Consider the following 26,426-nt stretch of genomic DNA (forward strand, 5'->3'; position numbering starts at 1 on the left):
CGCCTCCTCTTCCTAATGTGTGATTGGGGACTGGCTCAAATCAGACAGATGCTACCTCCCTCCAAACTCTCCTATTACCCAATTTAGCCTCTTAGTGCCGGTGACTGGTTAAGCCGAAGTACTATAGCTGTCAGTCTGCAAGGTGATTAATGAGGTCTCCTCTTTGTATGCAAGGGCAATGTCATTTTGATATTGAATCTCATTGGTGCTTTTACATCTCAAAAGATGTCTTGTGGGCCTGTGTGGGTGTGTCGGCCCTGGCAGGCTAGTCGGATATAGGGCAGCGTTCTGTTCTGTCTGTCCAACATGGCACCCAAGGTGACATTGAGACGACAGACCAAACAAGCCATGTCCTCCAGTTGTAGAGCATAGTGTTGCTACTTGTTCAACTCCAACTGTGGCCCTGACTGAGGCACATGACATCCATCATGATCAGTGGTTCTGAGACTGTTCAGTGCTGCTAACAGAATTTCCAGATGACAATCTTTTGAATTTCTATTTTTGTGAAGGACTGGAGGCATGGTGGATTTTACTAATAGCATAGTTACTAATACCCAATCAGTCAACCCCACACAGGATGTAGTGACCCCTTCAGTTTGCTCTCAAAGACCTGAATAGTTACAAGCCCTGCGGTGTGAGGTCATCCCAGTGTCGGTGTGGCCATGTGCAGACCTGAGCAGATCCTGGGCTTCATTAGAACACTGGGAGGGGTGGAGGAGGGGTGGAGGAAGGGCGGGCGCGGGGAGGTGGAGGCTCTGAGGCTCAGGGACCGGAGGGACATCAGTAACCCTGGTGCTTCACCTGTCACTCTGAACCACTGAGGCTCTCACCCCCATAAAAGGGGGATCTGACAAAGAACATTGGTGCTTTCATGCATTTCATAACAGCTACATTTAACACACTCGCACACACACACACACAGTATCCACACACACACAAACACACATACACACAATCCACACACACACACAGTATCCACACACACACACACACACACACAGTATCCACACAGACGTGTGTGTAGTATGTTTCCAGCCCTTTGATTGAGATGTTTCCTGGGTTGTCTAGATGACATGGATGCCGTCCCAGTGAGGCACTTCATCAAACACATCATGGAGCTTTATTCTAACAACCTCCAGGGCTTCGCTGAGGAGTTCGAGGTAGGCGTTTCTCTTTTCTCTTGACCTTGGTGGGATCACTAAGGCTTGAACACATTTGATTTACATATACATGTATAAGATCTCAGCTCCATACAAATATAAAATCAAGCCGCACAGTCATTTGTGTGTGTGGGCTTGAATATGCGTGTGCTTCAGTGTGTCTGTTCCTGTTGTGGAGCAGATGGCTGAGGGAGGAAGGTTAATTAAAGGAAGTCTATTTGCTGGTTGGTTGGACAGGAACACACTGTCTCTCTGACCAGGTTGAGACACCAGGCAAATACCTCCACCCTGAGGAACCTGTCTAATTGGGGTCATTCACAGTGGTGCATGTGAACATACATTATTCAGATGCCATCCACAGCCGATTCTCTCTAGCACAACAACATAACATCAGTCCAGCTAGGGACTAGTCCAATTGAAATAAAAATGCTGTCTACAAGCTCCTTTCATATTTTTGAGTGTTACTGATTAAATGTAAGAAGTCCAACATGCCATATGATTATGGGGAAAGGGTTTACCCAGAGAGGGCAATCAAATCACCTCTACTTCATGTGATGCTTCATAAAACCTCCAGTCCCAAGCTGTTCCTCCCACTCATCTCTTTATTTGTTTCTGGCTACGCTCTTTCTGTCTCTGTCTCTCTCTCTGGCTTTCTCTTCCTTAGGAGGTTCAGCGCTGCACAGCAGACTTGAAGATCACAGCCGAGCATTCCAATCACCTTGACAACAAGCACAAAAACAGATACATCAACATTGTGGCCTGTGAGTCAACATGCTGGAATAGAACACACCCAGAACAGGACAAGCTGGGATATTAATGGACCTGGGATGTTAAGAGACAGATTGTCCTGTAATACTAAAAGGAAGCGCTGTTTACGGCAGACAGTAATGTGACACCTCACTGTTATGTGTCTAGATGATCACAGTCGTGTCAAATTACGAGCCTTGCCTGGGAAAGACTCCAAACACAGTGACTACATCAACGCCAACTATGTGGATGTAAGTCATATCCACCCAACCCACTTGGAATATGCTGCTCAGAAACTTCCTTTATTTCCTTTTTCTTCTTGTCACCTGTCTACAATGATTTGTGCCTCCCTCTCTGTGGTCCTCTCCTTTCTCAGGGCTACAACAAGCCCAAGGCCTACATTGCGGCCCAGGGACCACTCAAGTCCACGTTTGAGGACTTCTGGAGGATGGTGTGGGAGCAGAACTCTGGCATCATCGTCATGATCACCAACCTGGTGGAGAAGGGCAGGGTGGGTGCATTTTCCATCCCCCCCTGAGAAAGAGTGACCGGCGGGACCACCGGCTCGCTGACTAAACGTCGCAGGAGGTTGTAGGTGGTCATGGTGAATCTTGTGGGTTTTCTTTCTTCAGAGAAAGTGTGACCAATACTGGCCTACAGAGAGCAGTGAGGAATACGGCAACATCGTAGTGACACTGAAGAGCACTAAAGTCCACGCCTGCTACACACTGCGCCGCTTCCTCATACGGAACACCAAAGTAAAAAAGGTAACAGCTGTTATGGTGATGCTGAAGCCTCTCAGCTCGGGGAAGAACCAATATCGTTCCTCATGTTTAGTGCAAAACATATTTGAGCTTTTGGCATGTTTCCTATTCCTCCCTGTCCTTTAAGTAGTCATGATCTTAAGAGGCCAGCCTCCTTGTTTCAGGGTCAGAAGGGGAACTCGAAAGGGAGGCTGAATGAGCGCATGGTGGTCCAGTACCACTACACCCAGTGGCCTGACATGGGTGTCCCTGAGTACACCCTGCCTGTCCTCACCTTCATCAGCCGCTCCTCTGCTTGTCATACCCCAGACATGGGCCCCGTCCTGGTGCACTGCAGGTGAGACCCTTGCCCACACCCTCCCTTCTGCGGCTCGTTACGGCTCCGACAAGGCTTAAATCCATCCTCCACGCTGCGTCAACCTGGAGCATTTCAGAAGCAGAGCTATGAACTGATTTGCCTGTCCCATGTAGACTTCCATTTGATTACAAGTACAAAATGGTACTACTTGATAAGTTGTCTCAATGCCAATTCTTTGGCCAGTTTAATTGTATATTTCACTGTGAACTCTGGCTTGGACGCGGCGTCAGTCAAAAATAGAAACATTTAATATACTTTAATTTGATTTAAAATCGAAACAGAGAGCCGGGCCGGTTCTCCAACACAAGCACTGACTAGAGTGGCCGCGATCAGATCCGGCAGCCGCGTTGGAGCCATTACGATGTAAACCCATATTTAGTCTAATCCACAGGCTTCATTTTATGAAAAACCAGTGGTCCTCATTGAGCAACAGCAGCTCCCTCTAGAGGCTGATATTGATATTTCATGCGTGGCGCTGATCTGCTTGAACTGTGCTGTACCTCCACAGTGCTGGCGTTGGTCGGACAGGGACATACATTGTCATAGACAGCATGCTGCAGCAGATCAAGGACAAGAGCACCGTCAACATCCTGGGGTTCCTCAAACACATCCGCACGCAACGCAACTACCTGGTCCAGACTGAGGTAAAGCTGAGCTTTCAGTTACTCTGCCAGGCACCAAGGCAGGCAGCTTCTCCTCACCTGTAGCAGACACAGGACACAGACTCCCCTCACCAGAACACTATTACTCCCAATGTGTAGTCTGTGTGGTGTCTAAGCCCTGGATCTCCCCACTCCCCTTCCCCCTGCAGGAACAGTATGTCTTCATCCATGACGCCCTGATGGAGGCCATACTGGGCAGGGAGACAGAGGTTCCCGCCTGGCAGCTCCATGGTTACGTCAACAGCATCCTCATGCCCAGCTTGGGTGGACGCACCCACCTGGAGAAGCAGTTCAGGGTAGGCCTCAGCAGCCAGGAATAACCTGCCGTGGTTCATTGCCATGGCTGGAAGATCCCACTAGAATAACCCTGTCAGCTGCTTAGGCGCTTTTTAGTATTTGGCTGATCAGATCTAAGAATCAAAGTCTACTCAGAGATGTTCCTCATGTTGTTCCTTTCCTATGTATTCTTTAAAGGCACCTCAGTTGACTAGCCCACCAAAATAATCAGATTTTCGAATGGTTTTCTCGATTTAGCTAAAACTGAAATCATCCCTCTGTGTTTTCCTCTCCAGCTCCTGACCCAGTGCAACGCCAGGTTTGTGGAGTGCTTCAGCGCCCAGAAGGACTGCAACAAGGAGAAGAACCGCAACTCGTCTGTGGTGCCCTGTGAGTCCCACAGGATCATACACACAGCTCTGCCTCACCTCTCATCTCCCCTGTCTCGAATACAGTTGTTTAAGACCAGTTCTCCCACATCATTATGACCTGAGGATATTTACCGCTAAATCATCTCCATGCACCATGCTGTGCTCCTGAGTAGTGTATTTGTTGCCACAGCAACATGATAGGGGGAATGATGAGGCTGTTATTATCTAGGGTTGTGGACCTCTGAGTTCTGTGATGTCATAAAGATGTTTGTGTATTTTCAGCTGAGCGAGCCCGGGTAGGATTAGCCCCTCTCCCTGGCATGAAAGGAACTGATTACATCAATGCCTCATACATCATGGTATGGTAGTCATGTCTGTTTATATACGTCGTCTCCATCATATACGCTTCCAGATAATTAGTTCTGACCATTAACGTTTAACTTTTGGTCTGTCAGGGTTACTACAGGAGTAATGAGTTCATCATTACCCAGCATCCTTTGCCCCACACCACCACAGACTTCTGGAGGATGATCTGGGACCACAACGCCCAGATCATCATAATGCTGCCTGACAACCAGGGTCTGGTGAGTAGCCTGCTCTGTCCTAGAACCTGCCGCTCACCTGTCTGCTCTCTAATCCAGCAGCTATATCAGTCACAGCCAGTATTCCATTTTGGCGGCAACTTGGTCTTTTTTTAAAGACCCCCCCTGTCCTTTGGTAGGAATACTGTGTGTGAACTGATCCAGTTGTGATGATGCTCACAGTCCCTCTGCTGTGTGCTTGTGTTTCTTCAGGCAGAGGATGAGTTTGTGTACTGGCCTAGTCGAGAGGAGGCCATGAACTGCATAGCCTTCACCGTAACCCTCATCAGTAAAGACAGACTGTGTCTCTCCAACGAGGAGCAGATCATCATCCACGACTTCATCCTGGAGGCCACACAGGTAAACTGCCCTGACCCCTGACCTCTGACATGTGGCCGATCTTCCTTCCTCTACCCTTTGATACTGTATTGACTGCGCCTGTTTCTGTGTGTCTCTCCCTGGGTCAGGATGACTATGTCCTGGAGGTGAGACATTTCCAGTGCCCCAAGTGGCCAAATCCAGACGCCCCCCTAAGCAGCACCTTTGAGCTCATCAACGTCATCAAGGAGGAGGCTTTGACTCGAGATGGCCCCACCATAGTGCATGATGAGTAAGTATCCATGTACAAGGTTTGCTGCAGAAAATGTGTTAGTTAAAGTGGTAGGGTGGGGTTTGGCGGGGGGGGGGCGGGGGGCTAGTTTGTGTGATAGACTAATGCGAGCAGAGCGGGGGGGGGGGGGGGGGAGTGAAAAGTGCTGCGGGAAACCCTGATGTAGCATTAGCATGCAGTTAGTGTATAGACCTGCAGTAGCATCTCCAGATGGTATGGGCTGTAGACTATTCTCCTGGGGTTTGTAATCTGAAGGGGTGCAGGCTGGACCGGTAGGTTTGACTGTGTCGTCCCTGGTTGTGAAGGTACGGGGCCGTGTCGGCGGGGACTCTGTGCGCCCTCACCACCCTGTCTCAGCAGCTGGAGAGCGAGGGGGCGGTGGACGTCTATCAGGTGGCCAAGATGATCAACCTCATGAGGCCTGGTGTCTTCACTGACCTGGTGAGTTCATACAATGACGCCTAGAAGAGGCTATTATAAGACTGAGAACATTTTAACAACTAATTTTGAGGAAAAATGGGTTTGCCAAAAATACACACTGATTGTCTCCGTTGTTGGACATGGTGACATGGCTATCAGAGATGGCAAAAGTACACACATCCTTCACTCAAGTAGAAGTACAGATTGTTGAAGTACTGACTACACTTTTTCACTCAAGTTAAAGTAAAGAAGCATGGGCTCTGACATACTTAAGTAAAAAGTAACCATTACTACTACCTGTTTTAGTGTTGTAGTGAAAGGTGGTCAATTAAATCTACATAAGTAGATTAAGTTGACTTAAGTAGAATTCTCATCTCTGCAACAGTGTAATCACCATGTAATGATGGTGTAATAGCAGTGTAACAGTGTAATAATGACAACAGTTTACTGTATTTCTTTGATTCAACGCTGCAGAGTTTCTTACACAATGTTCCTTTTTGGTGCAGCGTTTATTCGAGGGCGTCGTTTAATTAGTAATTGAGATTTAGTGAATTGTAGCTGCAGTGCGGCTATAGACAATCAAAGAATAGACAAGGAAGTCAAACACAAAGCCTAGTGTAACATTTTTACATTTAAACTAATTTAAATGTAAAAAACAAACTAACTGCCACGGTGTGTGTGTGTGTTTCCAGGAGCAGTACCAGTACCTTTACCAGGCCATGCTGAGCCTGATCAGCTCCAGAGACAGTGGCCTAAGCCCCATGTACATGGACACTAACGGACTGGTGATCATGGATGAGTCTGACCCCACAGAGAGCATGGAGTCGCTCGTCTGACAAAACACTCACCTCCACACGCACTTAATTTGTACTATTTCAAGAACTTTGGAAGACTTTCCTGAGGCCTTTTTCCGCCAGAATCTTGGTTAAATGAATTAACCTTATAACTTTTTTTACACTGATAAAAAAGTTTTTGATATTTATTTTTTGTCTTTGATTTTGTTTTAATGTTATCCTGCTGAGCGGTTGCACCTGTTGTTTAAGTTGATATAATGAGAAAGCAGCTGTGTCCGGTTTGCACTATACTGTCAGTGTTACTGCCTAAATCCACTTAGTGATGATTCACAGAGAGTAGCTGAACCGTGGCTCAACACTAAATTGGACTGCATCAAAGGAGAACTGACGTGTCAACTTACTCACACCTCACTCCAGCTGATCCAGTTCCAATGTCTTAACATAGCCCATCCCTCCAAACATATCCCAACTCAGCCTAGCATGCATCACAGAACGGTCAACTGGTCAAAATGCCTGCTCATCAACAGCCCACCAAATGGAATAAACATTAATGCCTGTAGAAATATGTTGTTACTTGCATATTATAACTATATTACCCAAATATATAATTTCTTTTTTGTAAAACCCTTATACTATGTTTTGTTGAAGTGGTATTACATCTACTGTGAACATTTATTGCTTTATATGAAGATTTATTATTGTTTTGTATTGTATATGACTATCTTGATCACAGTAAAAAAAGGTTTTGTATACTTCTGTAATTTCGCATTCTGTGGCTCCTGCTTGGAGTTTATTTTGACTGAATGATTGACTGTAGCTACCTACAAGACTATTGTTACCTCTGCTCTCATTGTTTGTTTGAACAGGATGTACTAACACAATAGGTTACTCTGTCAAACAGGTTTGGCCTATTTATGTATTTACTTCATTTAAGCAGGGACACGCTTTATTTGTAACCAAAGACATGGTTAAAATGTGTCCAGAAAAGTGTCTAGATACATTTCAGTGAAAACAATGTATGCTTTCTTTACCTTGTCAGATCTAGATGCAGACTTTGTGAGCTTCAAGTGGGCTGAGATCATGTTTGTTCCCTCCCCTAGCATACGAATACACTCACCTAGAATTATGCAACATCTCTCTTTTGGCTTTAGTACTCCCTCTCATATCCGCTTCTTTATCAAAGAGCAGTTTGTTAAATGAGGTCAAACTCTCCAATATTTGGAGAAACACTTTGACTTATTGTCATTTATTATCACACTAGGAAACTGTAATAATTAAAAGTTCCTTAATAAACGTATGCATTTTAGTGTGTTTTTAAGTCATGTAAATATTTTGGTTAATAAACAAGCTTTTATTTGTTGTCATATAACTTTATATTTTCATAGAGATTTTTTTTCCCTCTTCGTAAAGAGCCTCTCCTGATTTAATTCACATTCCAAGAACCAGAACATGTTTGCAGTTAGTTTTTTGTGCAAACATACTGTATACTTCTCTCCTCACATCTGAATCTAATTTTGTGACCAGTGTGCACTAAAGTTATTTAATCACTGAATAGGTTTGCTTCATCCATTTTGGCAAGGTTGGCAGTTGTTCTACTTTGTATCTTGCATTGAACATTTTTATGATTTTGTCCATTTATTATATCCAATCATTATATGATAGTATCATAGGTCAAATATCACTATGATACTGTCATATGATGGTGTTATAGTCTAATAGTGCTATTTAATAAGTAAATTGTATTGCTTTACATTTAATAAAGTATGGGTTTTGATGTAGTTCAACCTGGTCTTTCAGTATTTAGCGTTTTGTCTTTTCCAAGTTAATTCCTTGTGTACTACTTGTGTAGGACTCAATTACAGTCACTCTGTAATGTTGCAACATCTCCCTCTGCTGGTTGTCAGACATCCACTTTCAAAAACATCACAAACCTGAGATCACCCTTGTTTGTACAGTAATTTTATTTAGAGGCAACAGCTCTTGCATATTACAACTGTTGGCTTTCATAAGGCAAAAGCAAGAATGAATCCACCAGCTAATTCACACAGAAAACATAAAGCGTTTGGAGAGGGTGAGAACCCATAGGCATGCAGCGATGGCTCAGAATGCAATGTACAGCATTATATATACAAACAACAGTGAGACCCAAACATATGCCAGACACCTCATCCTAATCAACTACAGAGAGAAAAAACACAGACCAACTTTCTTTTGGTAAATAAATAAAAAAAAACATCTTTTTTTTTTTAGCTCTCTTTTCTTTGTAAAAGTGCAACTCAATTAAAATAGAGCCCATTTCAAGGCTGAACATACAAATAAAAATATAATTTCCCACAAGTTATCAAAATGGAGCTATGAGAATATTGCATTTCTAGAATACCCACTCATTTTAGTTCAAGATTCCTGCTGAACAGTCTAAATAGTAATGTGAGATCACAGAGCATAGACACAGATGAAGAAACACCAGTCTAGAACATACCATTGATGTTGAGAGTGAGTAGACGAGAAGATGTTTATCCTAAACAGCATTGAACTTAAATACAGGGGTTCATTTTCAGATTGAAGCAGTTGGCATCCACTTAAAAACAAACAAAACAAAAAAGGGTTCATACACTCATCATCACAACAATGTACCATTAATGAATGTAGAATACGACAAAGAAGCGCCATATAGGTTTGCATTGGACAGGGACACACCTAATAATCTCACTCAACATTGTCAAACAAATGGTACTCCATATTGCTCAGGAACACATACATGAATTTAGAAATCGATGAGTCAAAGATTGGTGCTATCTTCATCATGAGACAGCTAAACTGTCAATCATGGTTATTTTTTCAACATTTTTATTTCATTTTCCTCAGCATAATTACTATTTTTATAGTTTATAGTTCCTTCATGGGCATTTCGAGCTGACAGAGGTCCTAGAGTGGCTGAGTAACAGAGTTGGTACATGCATTGATTACCAGGCTAAGTCAAAAGTGTGGTGAAGGATTGGGGCAGGGCTGGGGGGTGGGGGGTGGAGAGGGGGGTGACAGGGAGGAGGGGGAGGAGCGAGGGGGTGACAGGGAGACGGGGGAGGAACGAGGGGGTGACAGGGAGACGGGGGAGGAGCGAGGGGATGGAGTCAGTGCAGGCGCTCTAGTCATCGTCTTCATCCTCCTCATCGCTGTCCTTCATGGAGATGCCCTGCATGCCTCCCTCCCTCACGGACGCAGTGGCCTCCTCCAGGGTGAGCCGGTTCCTCACCGTGTCATACATCTTGCTGTTCAGGGTGGAGTCTAGCACCCCCTGCAGGCGGAAGTCACGGTACTTTTTCTATAAGGAGAGGAAAAGCAGAACGGGGACTCATGAAAACATCCGCAAACATAAGGCGAGAGCTTGGGCTACTAGAAATGTGGACCCTCACAGTCCACATCCCTGTGTGGGCTGTTCCTCCCCCCTGCGGTGGCTCTGTATTACCTTCACAATCCTGATGAGGATCTTCAGCTGGTAAACGTGGAGCTGCTGCTCCATGCGCTCGGTCAGCCAGGTCCCCAGCAGGTTCATGGTGGCAGTGTACCATTGCTGCAACACACACAAACACAGTGCTCTCCAGCAAAACACACGCACACACAAACTCTGACAAACTGACATACATACCTACCACTGTGGAGCATAGTAACACAAATCAGACACTGCATACACATGCACTTTCATATGGTAATCACCGTCACATTGACAGTACAGACAGACCTTTCTCTGCACAATGACATGCTTCTCACACGCGCAGTCCAGATTTTTTTGGGCTACCTAGCCTACTGTACATCCAGTACAGAACACATACACACATACTGTATTCACACTTACACACATACTGTATTCACACTTACACACATACTGTCTTCACACATACACACATAGAACATACATGCAAACACATACTCTACAGGTAATTCCATACAAATAAACACACACAAATACTTTCCCTCCATGTATACATACATACTGTATATGGCACAGCACTCAGGAAAGATGAGAAGCAGACAGTGAATATCCACAAAATTGCCCATTAATCAAGTCACAGCCCAAATTTCTCCAAGCCCTAAAAGGCACTGCATTTTATAAATGAATTACCATCGCCTAGCATGGAGAGTAGTGCGATGGGGAAAAAGTTGAACAAACGTATATTAAACAAAACTCCAATAAACACTAACGTGCTTAGCTATAATGAGATTCAGTTATGAGCTGTTTTAAAATAGTCTTACAGAAAAATTTACTGAGAACTTGCTTCAAGTTCAGAAAGGCGCTAAACATCTGCTCCATAACGTAGTTCCATGGACAGAAGAGGTCATCGTTACTGTCAGGGTGTGAGGTGGGGTAGGACCCAAACGCACGAGAGATGCGAGGCATGGTCGAAACAAGGGTTTTATTTCTCAAAAACGGGAACAGATAGGGTACTCACATGGACAGGTATGGTAAGGAAAATACAAAGTCTGGACACAAAACAGAAACCTAAATACACAGAACCAAACGACACAGGTGGACACAATAACGCTAACAAGAACAGGTGAAGACAATGACAGGGAAACACTAGGGCAGGGCAAAACTGAAACCGGGGGGGGGGCACGGCTGTGGCTGTGATAGTTACGACACCTCTGAGCACTCGCATCTGCTTCAAGGACTTGTTAAGGTAAATATGTGTCATGATGAAAACCTATAGAAAGTCCTTTGAATCAAGAAGAGCTGAAAACTGATGAGGCTCCTAACCATAGAAGAGTCTTCTGTTGGCTACATTCAAAGTGAATCCCATGGAGAGTTTCAGCTCTGCAACAAGGAGCCCATTTGCAAAATGAAGTCAGAATGAGAACGTGAGTAAATGGCTAGCAGGCAGGGAGCAGTTGTGCTATTTTCTTATACCTTTTCAGAACTTTTTTACTATTATTATTGGGGATGTAAAATTGATCCAGGCAGCTTAGATTTCGAGTTATAAGAGAACAGCACACAAGAGTGACAGATCAAAGAAACAATTGTCGTCCCTCGAATGTCTAGAAAGTGGATCAACTGTAGTCATGTGGAGTGAGTAGGCAGGGATACCGGACTGGACAGAATTGGACTCTATGATTTGGAAATGTTTTGTCTGATTTGGGTCGGAGGTCAGGTTCATCCAGAGGAATGGTAACTTTTAAGGTGAGATATTAGGAGATGCCTGTCCACTTCACACAGTCGAGTTGAGCGTGCAGTGCATGCAGACCTGTCAAGTAGCTGGGTGGGTGGGTGGGTGGTGGGTGGGTGGTGGTGAGTGGCTGGGTGCGTGCGGAGGTGTTGTATGTGTGTGCAGTATGAGGCAAGAGCTCTGAGGAGGGTCATGCTAGAAGATGTACACAGGAAGATTATTTGACTCTAAAATCATGCCATTCAACATAATGTGCTAAAACAACGCAACATTAGAGATAAGTGCCACTTTTTTGAAGAGGAGGCAGCAGGAATGGTGTTAATCCAGAAAGAAACAAATTGAGAGAAAATTTCAGGTTTGAAATAAACTAGCAAAAGATAGAGTAATTACATAGCTCATGCAACATTAAAATCATTGGCAGGTGCATGCTAATTAATGGGTGGAAATGCACTAGGAGAATAGGAATACACACAGAGGCCTGGAGATGAACATACCATGGAAAAACGTTGTTGCAACTAAAACATTCACACCTCAGTTTTCCAAGGAACAGTTGATCATGATAGTGGGGCAGGGCTGATTTGGAAGCAATGCAGGACTACACACATGATGCAAAGTATGAGGGGGGTGAGGGGGTGAAGGGTCTCCACACTTGAGCAGTGATGACACAAAAGGAGACAGGACAGTGTTGCCCTCCAAGACAAAAGCAAACAATCCACACGAGTACTGGACGTCTCCAGAAAACCCCCAGCCTGGCCACTGTTACGCTTACTGCACAGTGCCTGTCAAACATGGAAAACACACTGCGCCAAAGCACTGCACACCTCGCAGACACACACAGCCCACACACACTCGTGAAACACAGCTGTCTCTCTGAAGGGTGTGAAGCACTCATCACATCACTGCCGCACAGAGGAGGACCAACTCACAGATGTGGAAGACACATTACTTCAAATGTATCACAAAAGGATTATGTGTTTGTAAGACAGTGCTCTCAGTACCCAAGACATTTTCAGGACAATATGTGACCTGAAAATATTGTCTATGAAAATATGTTTTTATCACATTTATAACATTATACAAAGAATCTTAAAGGATAAATTTGATTCAATTACTAACCACGGCTGTGGCTTAACTGTCTTTTGCGTGGAGTCTTTTAGTATATATATAACGCTGTGATTCCATGTACTGCACCCTGTGTGTAAGCACTGTGTATGACGAGAGAGCACTGCCTGGGATAATCCTGCTGGAGGGTGCTTTGGTTTGGACACTTTGTTTGTAAATAAGTGATCTGTTACACAAAGGTCCAAAAGCACTGTGGCAATGCACACCAGAATACAGTGGGCAGCAGCCAACGTTGAGAATATAGAAAGGATAAGAGATCGAGGAGGTGGAGGTGGGGGGGGGGGGGGGAGGGGGGGAGAGAGAGAGGCCTCTTCTGCCAGGCTGAGGTACAGTCCCTGGTCTCAAAATGGGACTTATCCCGTCTCTGTTCTGTTGTTTTGCCACATTTTTGAAAGCCCCTCCATATTGGTCAGGAGGAGACGGCATCTTACTTACATCAAATAACCTTTCTATATACACCTCCTCATTGACCTTATCACGCAGCATGTCCTGAGAGTGGCGCACAAAGGTCACATAGCCGTCGGCAACATCCATCCCAGGCTTCTGCAAGAGAGCAGAAACACCCAGTCAGTCAGAGGGAGAGACAAACGGAAAGAAACACACTTCCTAAGCATGAGCATAATCCAGGCTATGGACATTCTTATTTTAAAAGATCCCTCGCTATATCATTGGATAGAGCGGTTTCCTCTTACAAAAAGAGGTTGTATAAAGAAGAGTACAGAGGAGCACACACACACACTTGCACACACACACTTGGTTTGGGACTGTGTCACACTTACAGGGACATCCACATACTTGGATGCTGCTTTCACCTGTAATCAGAAGCAAAATGTGTTTGGGCACAAACTGCACAACATTTGATCAATATCATTAAAATGTGTTAACTCCACATGAAGACCACTCACCGTGAATGAAAGGAAAGAGGAGAAAAGAGTTCCTTCATCATATCTTGAAATCTTAGCCAACACACTCTCGAGAATGACCACAAACTGAAAAAAAGTCACAAAATGAACCCATTATATATTGTCTGGTCTGCATTTACTACAGGCTGTGGTGAACTTCTGGTGAAAGCATGATAAAAATGAGAGTTGAAAGTACCTTTGCAACCAGTAGGGAGATCATGTCTTTCACGGTCTCCTCAATCAGTTCATCTATCTGAGCATGGTACTGTTTCTGAAATCAGAAAATAAATCCAATGAAACACACACGTGTAGCTGAGACGGACTCAGATATATTCTTTTACGAAATGAATGAAAGTTAAACTTAATACAAAACCACATCAGAAGACCGTCCAGTAAAACAATCATGTCTGCTACAATCACAGAATAAGTCAGACTTGGTGGGCTAACTGTCCAGTACCTCCTGCCCCATCTCCATGGCGCACAGCTTAGCTGACTGGTCCTTGGCGTCCACCATCACGTTATACATGGTGCAGATGGATGGAGAGATGCGGAAATCTGTGGACCTGCTGCTCTTGGTCAGCCTGGACTCAAACGCCATCCTGGTGCTGCAATACCAGGAGGGAATGCTGTTATTGTCTCATGTCCAGAACGGGATAATACAACTTCTACAATACAGTCCACTTGTTCCATCTCTTTCTCACTTAACAGTACCTCCGTCGTTTATGTCTGTCTCACACACACACACACACACCGTTTGACGCAGTTCTCAATCATGTCACTGGACATGAGCTTCATGCGGTTGTCCAGGTGCTTGGCGAACTCCTCCTCGGGCCAGTGGAGGTCCCTGATGAAGGTCTGCAGGGCCTCCAGCTTCCAGAACATGTCCTCTGATGCCCCAGAACCGTTGCTGTCAGCGACCCAAACAAACACAGGTCAGAGGGCAAAGGTCACACTGCTGGACAGAAAAGGGTGAGGGGAAGAGGGGAGGGTGCAAATGCAGAGGAGGATGCTGTTCTTCCTCATCTCAACACAAGGGCTTTTATTCTGACCACACACTGACTGTTCCAGATTAAAGGCTGCTCACAACCTGTCAATAAGATCCTCCTGAGTTTAGCAAGTCAGTGTATGGATAAAATAAGAGAACAAGAGAGTTGTTTATATCAAATCAATAACCATGCTGCACAACATGATTATTGACCCTGAGATATGGAGTAGGCTCATGCAGGTTAGTCACTGCAGATATAAATAACAGGAATGGGGGGGATGGATAGGTGAGAGAGGGCATGTCAAAAAGTTTTGCTGTTCTAAAATGTCCTTCAATTAAAGCGGATTTCTTCTTCTCAGCTAGTTACAGTAGTAGTAACAACTGTATATTGTATATAATTTAACAAGTCAGCAACACAGGCCCTCTCTCATCATCCACATCCACAGGCTGCTGGTTGTCCCACAGTAGATACCAAACACAGCATGCAGGCTTGGCAGAGGGCAGGGGGCTGTCTTCTGGACCATACAGTAGCTGACTGGGATGCAAGGTATAGTGGAAGGGAGGGAAGGAGTGAGTGAGTGAGGGAGGGAAAGGACAGGACAGGAGAGCCAAGGACAGGAGCAGTGCATCCCATCCCACCCTCTGACCAGGAAACCACCGTCACAGTGGCATGATGGGACACTCAACTGTGCCATCGAAGGAACAGTCAACTTTTCATCAGCATCTGACTATTTAACTATTCAGCACAGCTAGAGAAAGTGGTAGAGCTGTACTGTATGAGGTGGGTGGAGAGATACATATTGAACATAGTCAATGACATCCCGATTTCCATTTTCTTTTTTGGAATGAAGTTCAAATCGGGTCATTAGTCTGCAACTGACCCTTGATGATGTGGTGATGAATGTTTTGGGTCTGACTGGTATCTCTGTACCTCACAGCTCTACTGCATGCATGCTGTGGAAAATGAGAAGCCCAACGACCTCTCATTCCTAAAACAGACCACCTACTCTACGTCCCTTAGAGGGCCCTTGGCATGAACATGATTAGATAAGTATTGTCTGCTACTGTGTTTTACTGGTATATTAAGGCCTGATGTCACTTTGGTAAAAGACCAAGGTTCTTCTTTTTTACTCTTTGAGAGACCATCAATCTTGAAGCTGCTAACCAGATTATGACAAACAACATCTTCATACCAAGGCATGTTTTGGTGATGCATTAGATCTAGGGTGAACTTGTTGAATACACACTCAGAGTCATATATAGCTGCCATCCATGACGGGGTGGAAAAGCTAGGCATTTGTGGAAGGTTAACTGATAGTCCTGCTACTGGCACTGGCAGATTTGGTACTTTGGGAATTTCGAGGTTCACATTTGGTAGTTTCACATTGGGCAGATTACTTGTTAAACTCCTGCAGAAGAGACAGACAAAAAGAAAAAGAAAAGAATCCATAACAGTGGTAATGTGGGCGCTGCAAAAAGCAATGTGACACTAAATATAAAATTAACTAAATTCAAAAGCAAAATTCACATAAAGTAACTGATTATTTTGAGACATACAGAGCATACATAGCAGACATGTACAGTACACACAGGTTTAAGAGCAGTAGGGTTCGGACTCACAGATACAGTACATAGAGGACCTATATTTACACTCAGTTGAACTCAGAGACAAACATATTACAAAAGCAGCGGGACGGAACAACAATCATGTAAAGCAAATACTGTTTTTTTTGTATGTTTTTTTGCTTCAGTGCTCATTGACAAGTTTCCTTTATGTTAAAATATAAACAGACCATAAGCAAACATTTAAAAGGAATGGCAAAGTCAGAAACATACTATTTAAGAATAAAAGAACTTGGCAACAGAATAAACTGGAGACCTTCTCTCCCCGGACAACATTTCAAAGCACACACTATGAGGGTTAGTCCACAGAACAAAAAGATGGAACTATTAGGTATTACCCTCAACTAAGGGACCTGGCATGTAATAGGGTAAACATGGTAGTAGTTTTAGTATTGCCTTAAAGTGAGTTGAACTTAACAAATTGCACTTCATTCCTCTGCCTGTATGTGGAGCATCATACACATATGGTGTTTCTGGATTGGTTCAGTCATTAGGCGAACCCCTGGCATCCCCAACCATCCTACACTTTGTTTGGTTAAAAGTAGGTCCCTTACTTAACAGGCTCCCATGACTCTCGCTCAAAGCCCCTGTGAATTGACTGTGCGATGGAAGACTCCATCAGGTCCACATATCTAACCACCAGAGGAGCATACAGGTCCTGCAGGTGTTTGTGGAACTTTCCATTGCACAGGTGATCTGGACAGAGAGAGAGGGAGAGAGAGAAAAAGAGAAAGAGAGAGAGAAGCATTCACATTCAATTGTTCATGTGGTTATACAAAGTTTGGTACCAGGCCTCAGTTCCTACAGAGAGTGAACACACGTACAGTCAGTTCGGAGGAAGTCATTAAGCAGCTGGAAGAGAGGGAAGCTGTCCCAGCTCTCAGGAGACTGGATCTCCAGGGCAGCATCCATGTCTACAGCGTACATGGCCAGGAAGTTCTCAGCATGCTCCACCATGAGGTCTGTCCACCAGGCGAAGGCCTAAGGAGACACCAGGAGCAGAGGGTGAATTCAGAGCCCAGTCAGAACAGAGCAGTGCAGGCCGAGGCAAGGCAGGGAGGGCAGGGCAGGGCGGAGAGAGGCACAAATAAACGGGAGCTAATAAGGACCTTACCACACCATAAACACTGCAATCCCCAAACCAGCAGAGCAACATAGCATTGTGTATAGTTACCCAGTGCAGTGTGTTTTAAGGACAAACTACAAAAAAGTCTTTTAATAGTGGTGTGACTGGACTGGACTGTGTAAAATATCAAGTAAAAGACGAACTCAATTCATTTGAAGCTACTGTAGGACCCTACTGTGCAATCAGAACATTACGTGTACTGTACTGTCTATAATATATCAATAACATCTATTAACGTTTCTGAATTTGGATCTTAAAATTAAATTGTACATGAGATATGTATCAAAAGCAATGAATTTAATTTGGTTAACAGTCTGTGCCTTATTTCAGTCATAATTATTCAGAAGTTTCCTGTAAACTAATGGGGAAAGCTTGGGTGCCTTTCTCATGCACACATGGAACTCCCTGCATGCTTTGCTCTCCAAGTAGGAGACCGGGTTTCCACCATTCACATCATTGGCATAACAACACACCCTGCGAGATGTGAATGTGACACATGCACTGTGCCGTTTTAGAGAAGGCACGTCAAAGACTGCAGCACATAGCATATCTGTCACAACACCTCCAGGTGATAGCCACAGCAATTGTCTGAGAGGTGAATTTGAGGTGTCAGTTTCCCAGTGTGGATATGTGGACCTCTCTCTCTGCATCTGTTGATGTTGCTCTTGTGCTGGCAGTCTTGGCTCATTTGCTCATGACTTAAAATTTGACATTCTCCAAATTCAAGAAGGGAAACCATTAACAGACAAAGGCATAATCCTATATAATAATGCTGCATGCTCGGATTTCAACTCAGTCTTTCTGACAAACATCTGCCAAGGGGAACTAAAGCCACATGAATGGCAGTCACGTCCTTACTTACCTTTCTACTTACCTGCCCACCCCTCTTAACACGAACAATACTAGACAGCATTTAGGTTAGAGCCACAGTACAGGCAGCAAACAAGGCTGTCCTCCATCACATTCAAGGAGAAAGTGAGCACTCAGGGGCAGAGAAAATGGAGCAGGGGGAAGGGCAAATGGAACAAGGACAACTGGGGAGAGGCAGAGCCGAGGTGCTATTAGAGCTCCATTCTGTGAGGAGGGTCATGGGCCAGACACAGGCAAGGTCTGGAAGTCTCCGACAGGGCCGCAGCTCAACCACACTGGCTGGTGCTACAGTATCACCAAGGCAACAGTCGAGAGGGACTGTACCAGTGTTAAAGAGAAGTGAGGTGAGGGAAAGGGGGAGGAGAGGGTCATCTACTGGACATGCACAGACCGTGTTTGGGAGGGGGGGGGTTTCTCATTCAGCTTCACCACATACCTCTTTTCCCTGCTTGGACCGTCACATATTGTACGAACAGTGAGAACACAGGGAGATGTACAAAACAACAACGTTTCTGTCAGACATTGTTCTTACAGGGTTTGGGAGCGTCTTAGACAGCAGGGACAGCAGAGTGATGACAGAGGAGAAGCCAGGAGGATAATGCTCTAAACTCAGAGTGAGCCGTGAAAACCAACTTAAAACGCTGGATGGTAGAGAGACACAATGTTCATGGTGAACTCGGCCTAAGGACCACATGGAGCCTTCTCTGGCGATTTCTTACTTCAGCATGCTGCTACTGTACAGAGGAAAGGTCTTTATGGCCCAATGGACATGCTATGTGATCACACTGTGGTGCGCAGCCTTTCTGTACTTAAAATATTTAGCAGGTTGGCTGTTATTTCAGTGCCAACAAACACCCACCCGTCCCACTCTATCCCCTCACCCCTACTCTACAGACACCACTATGGCCTCACTGGCACACATGCGAGAGGGGGAGGTTTGTGATGGGACTGGAGAGAAAGAGAAATAGTAGATACTGTACCGATTGATCTCCAGAACTTGTGACTGCCGCCTGTCAAGCATATTCAGAGAAATAGAATAAATCTGCTTATCTGCAAATATTCAGATCACACTAGGACCACCTCTAGATCTAGATCAATGTATACATGCTCCTCATGCTTCTCTCACAGAATCGATATATATCTATATAAAAATACAGAAGACACCCGTAGTGCAGTGTAAACTGGATCAGTGCAACTGTGTTCCATATTTGGAAGATGTTCCACTGAATGAGCATGCATCATCTACTGATCTACAGTGGAGTAGTGCAGTACTGCTACCCATAGTACACTGCATGGTTTACAGGGAGCTCTGTACCAGTGGTGTATGCAGCACTGCACCACTAAGAGAATGAAAGAGGGGACTGCACATACTACCCTTTTCCAATTCACAACCTGACTGTACTGTATCCTGACATATTGTTAACATTCTTCATCCAACTAGACTATGCTACTAGGCTTTTGGCTGTTTATAAGCACTCTATTAGAGATATTTTAAAGACAGAGGCACATTTCAGAGGCCTGGGAGGAGAACTACTTCTGTTGAGGGATGAGTGAGGGTGGAGAGAGATGGAGCTCTGAGACGGGGGAGAAGAGGGCCGGCCCACTCACCTCAGCGTGGTGCTCCTGGTTCTGCTGGAGGACCTCTATGACTAACTCCGCCAGGCGAATAGTTTCCTCCAGTTTTTTGGCAGGCGTGACTAAGCGGCCTACGTTCTCTGAAGCAGAAGGATGAGGATGAGGGTGAGGGGGTTAGTCGAGCACACAGGGAAATGGCCGGAGAGCTTTCATTAGGAGCTTATCTAAGATTTCTAGCCCTCTAATTTCCCTACATAGATTTGTTTAAGACAACATGAATAAAATATCAAGATGCCTCTGCTGAAGTCACTCGGGCATGTGTACAAGTCAAACACTGTATAATCTTCGGCGAGTTGACCCTTTGCGGGACAGTCAGTAGATTGTTATAGGGATAGCAAGCAGACCGATTGCACTAAAGATGAAAATGAGACACACCTACTATAGATTAGCATGCACTTATTATTCCCTTGTATACAGGCAAGTGATGTTAGGATATAATCCATCTACTTATCAAGCGAAAGGTAACAAGAGTCATTATACCCTTCATGCAAAATGCTCTACCCTGAATGCTGTTTCCGTGCCAAACGAATGACAGAATGTGTACAGTATGGTTGAATGGGAAGAGCATAGCCTTTTACATGTATTTTGGTGCAAGATGACTGTAAACATCTGAATGTGATGATATAAGGCTGTCAGAACAATACAAAGTATGCAGCAAATTAGGCAAATTATTGGAACATTTAACTGAATGGCTAACATGGACTTGAAATAAAAAGGACATACAGCTGTGCATACAATTCTTGAGAAAATATTTGTGTGCTGGTCTGATTAATCAGATGGCACTGTGCTAAATGAACAGTGTTGGTGATATCACTTCAGTGATAGTCCACAGGTGGTTAAGGTTATGGCCATGAAGCCCAAGTGAATCAACAGCTATCTAATAAATAGGTAACTATGGCAAAAGGGGTGCAGTTTAGGCCTATGAGCTCTGAGATGACCTGTGTTTATATGGGGCATGTTGTAGTGAGATTGTTGTGATATTATGACAGATAGTATTCTTACAGTATATAGTCATGCTAAGGAGGGTCTTGCTAGGCCTAAAGCATTCCAAACAGGTCTGAAGAGGGATCATGCAAAGCAGTTCACCAGAGGGACCGAACAGGCTTCATTTGCCAGAGTGAGACTGTACATTGTGTGTTTTCTAATTGGATCCTGGGTTTGCATGAGGCAGGCAGAAGTATTGATAGTGACTATCAAGGTAATGAGTGTTTCGTAGTCATTCATCTCATACTTCACCCATTTCCAATGTGTTTCTTGATGTGTAAACACTTTAAATATCTAACTTAAGAGTAGCTTTCTTGTTTTGTGATTGATCTTGTTGTAGTTCAGAAATAATTCATTTCAATGATAAAGATATGTATGAAATGTTTGCCAATTCCAACTCTGAGAATAAGGTGATCTTCTGATAGTTTGATATACTGCTGCACTGTTTTGCTTCAACACATTGGAGATGCTGTGTTCTTATAAAGTGTTCATTTGTAAGAGATTGCATCACTTTATCATATTTATCTTTCTTTCAATCATCACTGCCAGGAAAATTGAAAATGGGAAAGTACATTTTCTAACCCAACATGATTGGATACAATCTCAATCCAAATATGTTTAGGTTTAAATCCCATTGAAAAGGGTTGTTTGTGAAAGAACATGCCAAGACATGGGAGGGAAATGTGTATGTGTGGTGCATAAACATGGGCCTAGATATGGTCTGGGTCTGAGCCACAAGTTAAACAGGGCTTCACCTGGATCCTTTGGATCCTTTTTTTCATTTTTCTCAACTTCAGAGAGAGAAAAAGAGAAAAGACAAGAAATATGTTAAGTTATTAATATTAAGGATTCATACATTTTAGGGTTATCTATAATCTGCAGGGGGGGGGGGGGGCGAGGGGGTAAGTAAAAGTTGTTATTCATCTCCATCTGGCCCTGGAGATTTCAGAGTATTTCTCAGAGCTCCAGCAGCATGATGTAGCTAGACAAAACACAAAGAATCCACAAAGGAGAGACAAGAGACGTGACAAGTGGAAACCTAAAGCCTGAAGGCTGAGGAACATTGAAAAGTAAACACTGACGGCAAGATGTGTCTCCACGAACATACAAAGCTCAGACTGTCATCAAATTAAGACACACAACAGCTGCAAAGATCTGAGACAGGACACACTTGTGATGACTTGAGTTGAAACACAAACAGGAACTCTGCACAGTATGCAGTACACCCACTCTTCAGCTGGAACCTTTGCCAACAGCTACCGTTTCTACTGCGTGCTGTGGCAGTGCCAGGGGACATATCCTACCTGCCCGACCCGCACAGCCAGCACCACTGACACATGACTAGACGACTGAGGGAGATAACACAGAAGCAAAGTAAAAATGCATTCAAGTCACAGGAATGGGTGTCCAACCAAAAGAAAGAAGCTTACAGACCGCTCATTCATGTTCATCACCACAAACAGTTGGCACAATGCAGTACTGCCCAGGTCCCTGGCTGCTGTACTGCAGCAGTCCAGATCTCTGACTGGCGCTCTCCCCACTTGCTCTCTCACAGACATGAGCGACAGATACAAAAACACAGAGGAGAGGACATAGCTGAGGGAAGTGAAAGAGGATAGGGGCAACGTGAAGAAAGAATGTTGGAAGGGGTGGGAGAGATGGAGAGGATGAGGAAGGTACTCACGGATGGTTAAATCCATCACTTGTGACGCCAAGCAGAAGACAGGGTGCTCATACATTTCCCTCTTTTTCCCTACAGGAGAAAGGATCGGGGCATGCAAGAGGCTGGGGTCAGAAGGGGGAAGGCCAGACGTCAGGGACTGATGGGAAGAGGCCTGTCCTGGTGAGTGCTGCCTTGGCTTGGCCTTGCTGGTCCAATGACAAAGTCCAGTGAAAAATGTAGCTAACACTACAAGGAACTATTGATATTGGACCACCACCACGAGGACAGGGGGAAATAAGTTCACTTGGTATGGCAAGATAATAAGGGTTCATCACCTTAGTATCTTAGGCACCCTGGGGTTCTTCTTTCTAGGCATGGACATGGCTTTTGTCAGAAGATCAAATGGTGGGAAGTACAGTATTCCCAATCATCAGGTTCTCTGGAGTTTCTATCTGGTTAGCCCAATGCCTACAAAGAAACAGCTCTCCATAATAATGTCTTGCAGCACATGCAGGTGACAGATGCTGGTTTGTAAGTGTCCAATTCCAGCATTCCTTTGCATTGGCTTCAAAGCCACTTATCACGAGTAGGGATCAGAGTGAAGTGATAAAAGTGACGAAGCCAATTACTGGAGGAGGAACGAGGAGGAGAAAACAGAAGGACAGGGAGAGGAAGGCAGAGGTCCCTTAGACAGGGGAGAGGAGAGAGAGAGGGACAGGTAGAGAGATACAGCAGGGGCGGAGAGAGGGGGCCAACAAGGACACTTGGTGGGGGAGGGGGTTTAGAGGTAGAGTCCAATGGGGGGAGGCTTCTAGGACAGGTATAGTGGGGAGTCAGAGCAAGACTCACTGATAAAGATATACACATGGAGTGTAAAGTAGGTGGACTTTATGGACTGAACACCACATGTCAAGAGTCTTGAATACAGCTAGAAAACTCATGACACAATAGGGGGCCAGCACTCAGATTTCAGGGCTTGGTTTTGAATGCATTTTTACTCACACATCTTTACAAAAAAGCCAACTTGACCTACAGTACACCACAGAGCTAAAGCAGGCCTGAAACAAAGGAGAGAGTTATTTGACTGAGAGACAAACAAAAGACTGAGAAATGTTTTCTGGAAGTAAAATAAACCAATACAGTTACAACTTGAATCCAGTTCTGTGACAAAGCAATAACGGCACCTTCACAGGATATCTGTCCTCGGTTGTGTTTTATACTTCTGTGAGGATTTCCCTCTTGACTAGTTTGGTTCTAAAGGTCCGATGTGCTTTAGAACCAAACCTGACCGTGCGCAACACTTGAGAGACTCAAGAGGCACATGTTAACACTATACCTTTGAAGAGCCATACTGCAAACACCATATATGAAAACCCATATGACAAACTGATCTGAAATTTTAACTGATTACATTAGTGCACCATCATCTTGGAAAATTAATACTGTTGAGAAAGTACAGCCGCCAAGCAAGGGTTAACTGTAAAGTCTTGGAGTATTACTGTAGCACACTGGTGCCATGCTGAAGATGTGTTTGTGACGCATGCTGTTTTGTTACCTTCAATCTTAGCATATTCTGTGATCCGTTGGTAGTTAAGCTGAGCAGCCTGCTCCAGACATTTGCGGATTACCCCTTTAACTTCCTCTTGTGGGACAGGGGTTACTATGTCCTTCATCAGCACCTGTCGGGATGGGGGGGGGAAACAAAGTACATATTGATATATTCCTCTTTTTATCTTAAAGTTAATTAACAAAATGATTTTCAGTATTCAGCAGTCAAATGCAAGTTACGAACCCTCTCCAGCAGAGACAGGGTAGCCTTCAGTGCTCCCTCAGGACGGCCAAAAGGGAAGCAGTATCTAGAGGGAGACACACAACTCACTGTGATGTGGCCCTGGACCTAACAGTCATTAAGACAACAGACATCAACAGATTAATAGTAACTATGTATTTTACTGCAGTACATTATTATTGCAGTGACATTTATTAGTTTAAATAATTATGGGAATAAGCGGTGGGATGTTATGTACAAGAGCAATTGTTTTATTTTAGTACCAGTAGAGTACATAATGTAAGAATAATTTATTTGATCTTAAAGTTACTTGTAAAAAACAATACATTAAAACTAGACTTTTACATCTTGTTCATGTTTATTAATCTAGGAGCAGTAAAACCACACAGTAAAATAAAGAATGACCATGTGAGTAAGAGACAGGCAAATTCACCTGAAATGTGTGATCTGGTTTTCCAGGATCACTCGCAACCGCTCTTTGATTTCTTCAAAGCGCTCTTTTTCATCGACTTTGACCGTGCTCAATCCATCTGGCCTGAGAACACACACACACGATAGAGCCACCGTGAAGCACTGCGTCAGTGAGTCTGTCATGTGAACTGGAGGATTTTTGCCAAAAACTAGTCAGGTCATTCCATTCAGCATTCATCCGGTCTGCTGAAGGTCAGTACATTTCTATGGTGTTGACCAACCGAACTTCCATCTGAATGACAGGCATGAACCCGTCACTATACTGTAGCTATAGCTTAGCTATAGGTAAGCTGTAGCTGTAGCTTACCTTACTGGGGATTCTTGGGTGAGTTGTGATTTGGAGGATCTTTTTCTTCTAAACTTCATTTTGCTAGTCAGTTTAGAACTAGCCCCTGGTTCTGAACTCTGGGAGCTCTGTGGGGCCCTGGGGCCATCATAACACATCAGGGGCCCCCTGGGGCCATCAGAACACATCAGGGGCCCCCAGTAACTGGTGCCCTCTCTGACTTTAGGGGATGCATGGGAGGATGAGCAACACGGACATTATAAGACTATGGCTTCAAAGGGAAAAGAAAAGACAGAGAAAAGAAATATCATGGAAACAAAAAACAAACAATAATTGATTACAAATAAATATGAACAAAGAACAAACAAATTTAGATTCAATAACTTAATATGATGAGGCAAATACAGAAATGAGAAATCATAAGAGACGATTGGATGCTTCAGTGTAGATGACTCTGGCTCATTCTCTAGCTATTGCATCTCCTCTTGGATATGCAATGAAAAATATGAAGTCGTCCCCTTTCCACTCTCAGACCGTGGTAACTCCCTCTACAGCACTCAGTGAGGGAGGTAGTTCGCACCTGTTGCCATGGACATGAGAGGCGCAAAATGCGAAACTGTAGTGAAGCAGGGTGGGGTCAATCATGGCCCCGTTATCCGCCCTCTCCAGCAGATCGCGCAGGTAACAGAGATGTCTGTGACACCCCCGCACTCCATTCCTGGCGCAGTACTCATCCAGGACAAACACCTGACCTGGACTGAACCATCCCTGCACAGCACAGGGAAGGAGGGGTGTGTTATCATAGTCCAGTGATCGACATTAAGGCTTGTCCGATTGTCCGGGACAAGTTTTAAAAGAAATGGGACAAATATAATGAAGACTGAACTTGCCCGAACGGACAAGTAAAAAAAAAGAAAAAGTATCAGTGCAAGCAAATACAACATTTTTGTCTTTCTATAATGCAGCTACAGTCTGACATTTAATGAATCCGCGCATTTATGAATGGATCCGCGTGTTCTACTGCTCTTGCCATGAATGTAGCCCGCCGGCGCCAATCGTGTCCTCGTGATT

General features: G+C 44.4%; 2 protein-coding genes across 12 annotated transcripts in view; one reads left to right on the plus strand and one right to left on the minus strand.

The window, feature by feature from the left end:
- ca16b (carbonic anhydrase XVI b) overlaps positions 1-8,460 on the plus strand; it is a 69,760-nt gene extending 61,300 nt beyond the window's left edge. The window contains exons 15-29 of the mRNA XM_067233654.1: positions 1,069-1,160; positions 1,825-1,921; positions 2,076-2,158; positions 2,284-2,418; positions 2,540-2,674; positions 2,836-3,008; positions 3,538-3,673; positions 3,841-3,987; positions 4,264-4,357; positions 4,621-4,697; positions 4,794-4,922; positions 5,133-5,279; positions 5,387-5,529; positions 5,835-5,970; positions 6,642-8,460. Of these exons, the coding sequence (XP_067089755.1) occupies positions 1,069-1,160; positions 1,825-1,921; positions 2,076-2,158; positions 2,284-2,418; positions 2,540-2,674; positions 2,836-3,008; positions 3,538-3,673; positions 3,841-3,987; positions 4,264-4,357; positions 4,621-4,697; positions 4,794-4,922; positions 5,133-5,279; positions 5,387-5,529; positions 5,835-5,970; positions 6,642-6,785 (1,868 nt within the window). The 3' untranslated portion in view covers positions 6,786-8,460. The remainder of the gene's footprint in view (positions 1-1,068; positions 1,161-1,824; positions 1,922-2,075; positions 2,159-2,283; positions 2,419-2,539; positions 2,675-2,835; positions 3,009-3,537; positions 3,674-3,840; positions 3,988-4,263; positions 4,358-4,620; positions 4,698-4,793; positions 4,923-5,132; positions 5,280-5,386; positions 5,530-5,834; positions 5,971-6,641) is intronic.
- A 1,393-nt stretch (positions 8,461-9,853) lies between these two features.
- cadpsb (Ca2+-dependent activator protein for secretion b) overlaps positions 9,854-26,426 on the minus strand; it is a 54,645-nt gene continuing 38,072 nt past the window's right edge. For 2 of the 11 annotated variants that reach the window (XM_067247481.1, XM_067247322.1), the window contains 17 exons: positions 25,936-26,123; positions 25,032-25,133; positions 24,602-24,665; positions 24,317-24,488; positions 20,136-20,224; positions 18,964-18,972; positions 17,356-17,512; positions 17,086-17,227; positions 16,156-16,317; positions 14,675-14,830; positions 14,381-14,528; positions 14,120-14,194; positions 13,927-14,010; positions 13,801-13,833; positions 13,457-13,564; positions 10,207-10,311; positions 9,854-10,062 (listed from right to left, as the gene is read on the minus strand). In XM_067247481.1, coding sequence (XP_067103582.1) covers positions 9,886-10,062; positions 10,207-10,311; positions 13,457-13,564; positions 13,801-13,833; positions 13,927-14,010; positions 14,120-14,194; positions 14,381-14,528; positions 14,675-14,830; positions 16,156-16,317; positions 17,086-17,227; positions 17,356-17,512; positions 18,964-18,972; positions 20,136-20,224; positions 24,317-24,488; positions 24,602-24,665; positions 25,032-25,133; positions 25,936-26,123 — 1,971 coding nt within the window. In that variant the 3' untranslated portion in view covers positions 9,854-9,885. Of the gene's footprint in view, positions 10,063-10,206; positions 10,312-13,456; positions 13,565-13,800; positions 13,834-13,926; positions 14,011-14,119; positions 14,195-14,380; positions 14,529-14,674; positions 14,831-16,155; positions 16,318-17,085; positions 17,228-17,355; positions 17,513-18,963; positions 18,973-20,123; positions 20,243-22,830; positions 22,900-24,316; positions 24,489-24,601; positions 24,666-25,031; positions 25,134-25,935; positions 26,124-26,426 lie in introns of all 11 variants that reach the window. The other 9 variants (XM_067247933.1, XM_067247784.1, XM_067247399.1 and 6 more) reach the window with 8 other exon arrangements.

Source organism: Osmerus mordax, chromosome 1 (assembly GCF_038355195.1).
Source record: "Osmerus mordax isolate fOsmMor3 chromosome 1, fOsmMor3.pri, whole genome shotgun sequence".
In the NCBI taxonomy this organism is placed as follows: Eukaryota; Metazoa; Chordata; class Actinopteri; order Osmeriformes; family Osmeridae; genus Osmerus; species Osmerus mordax.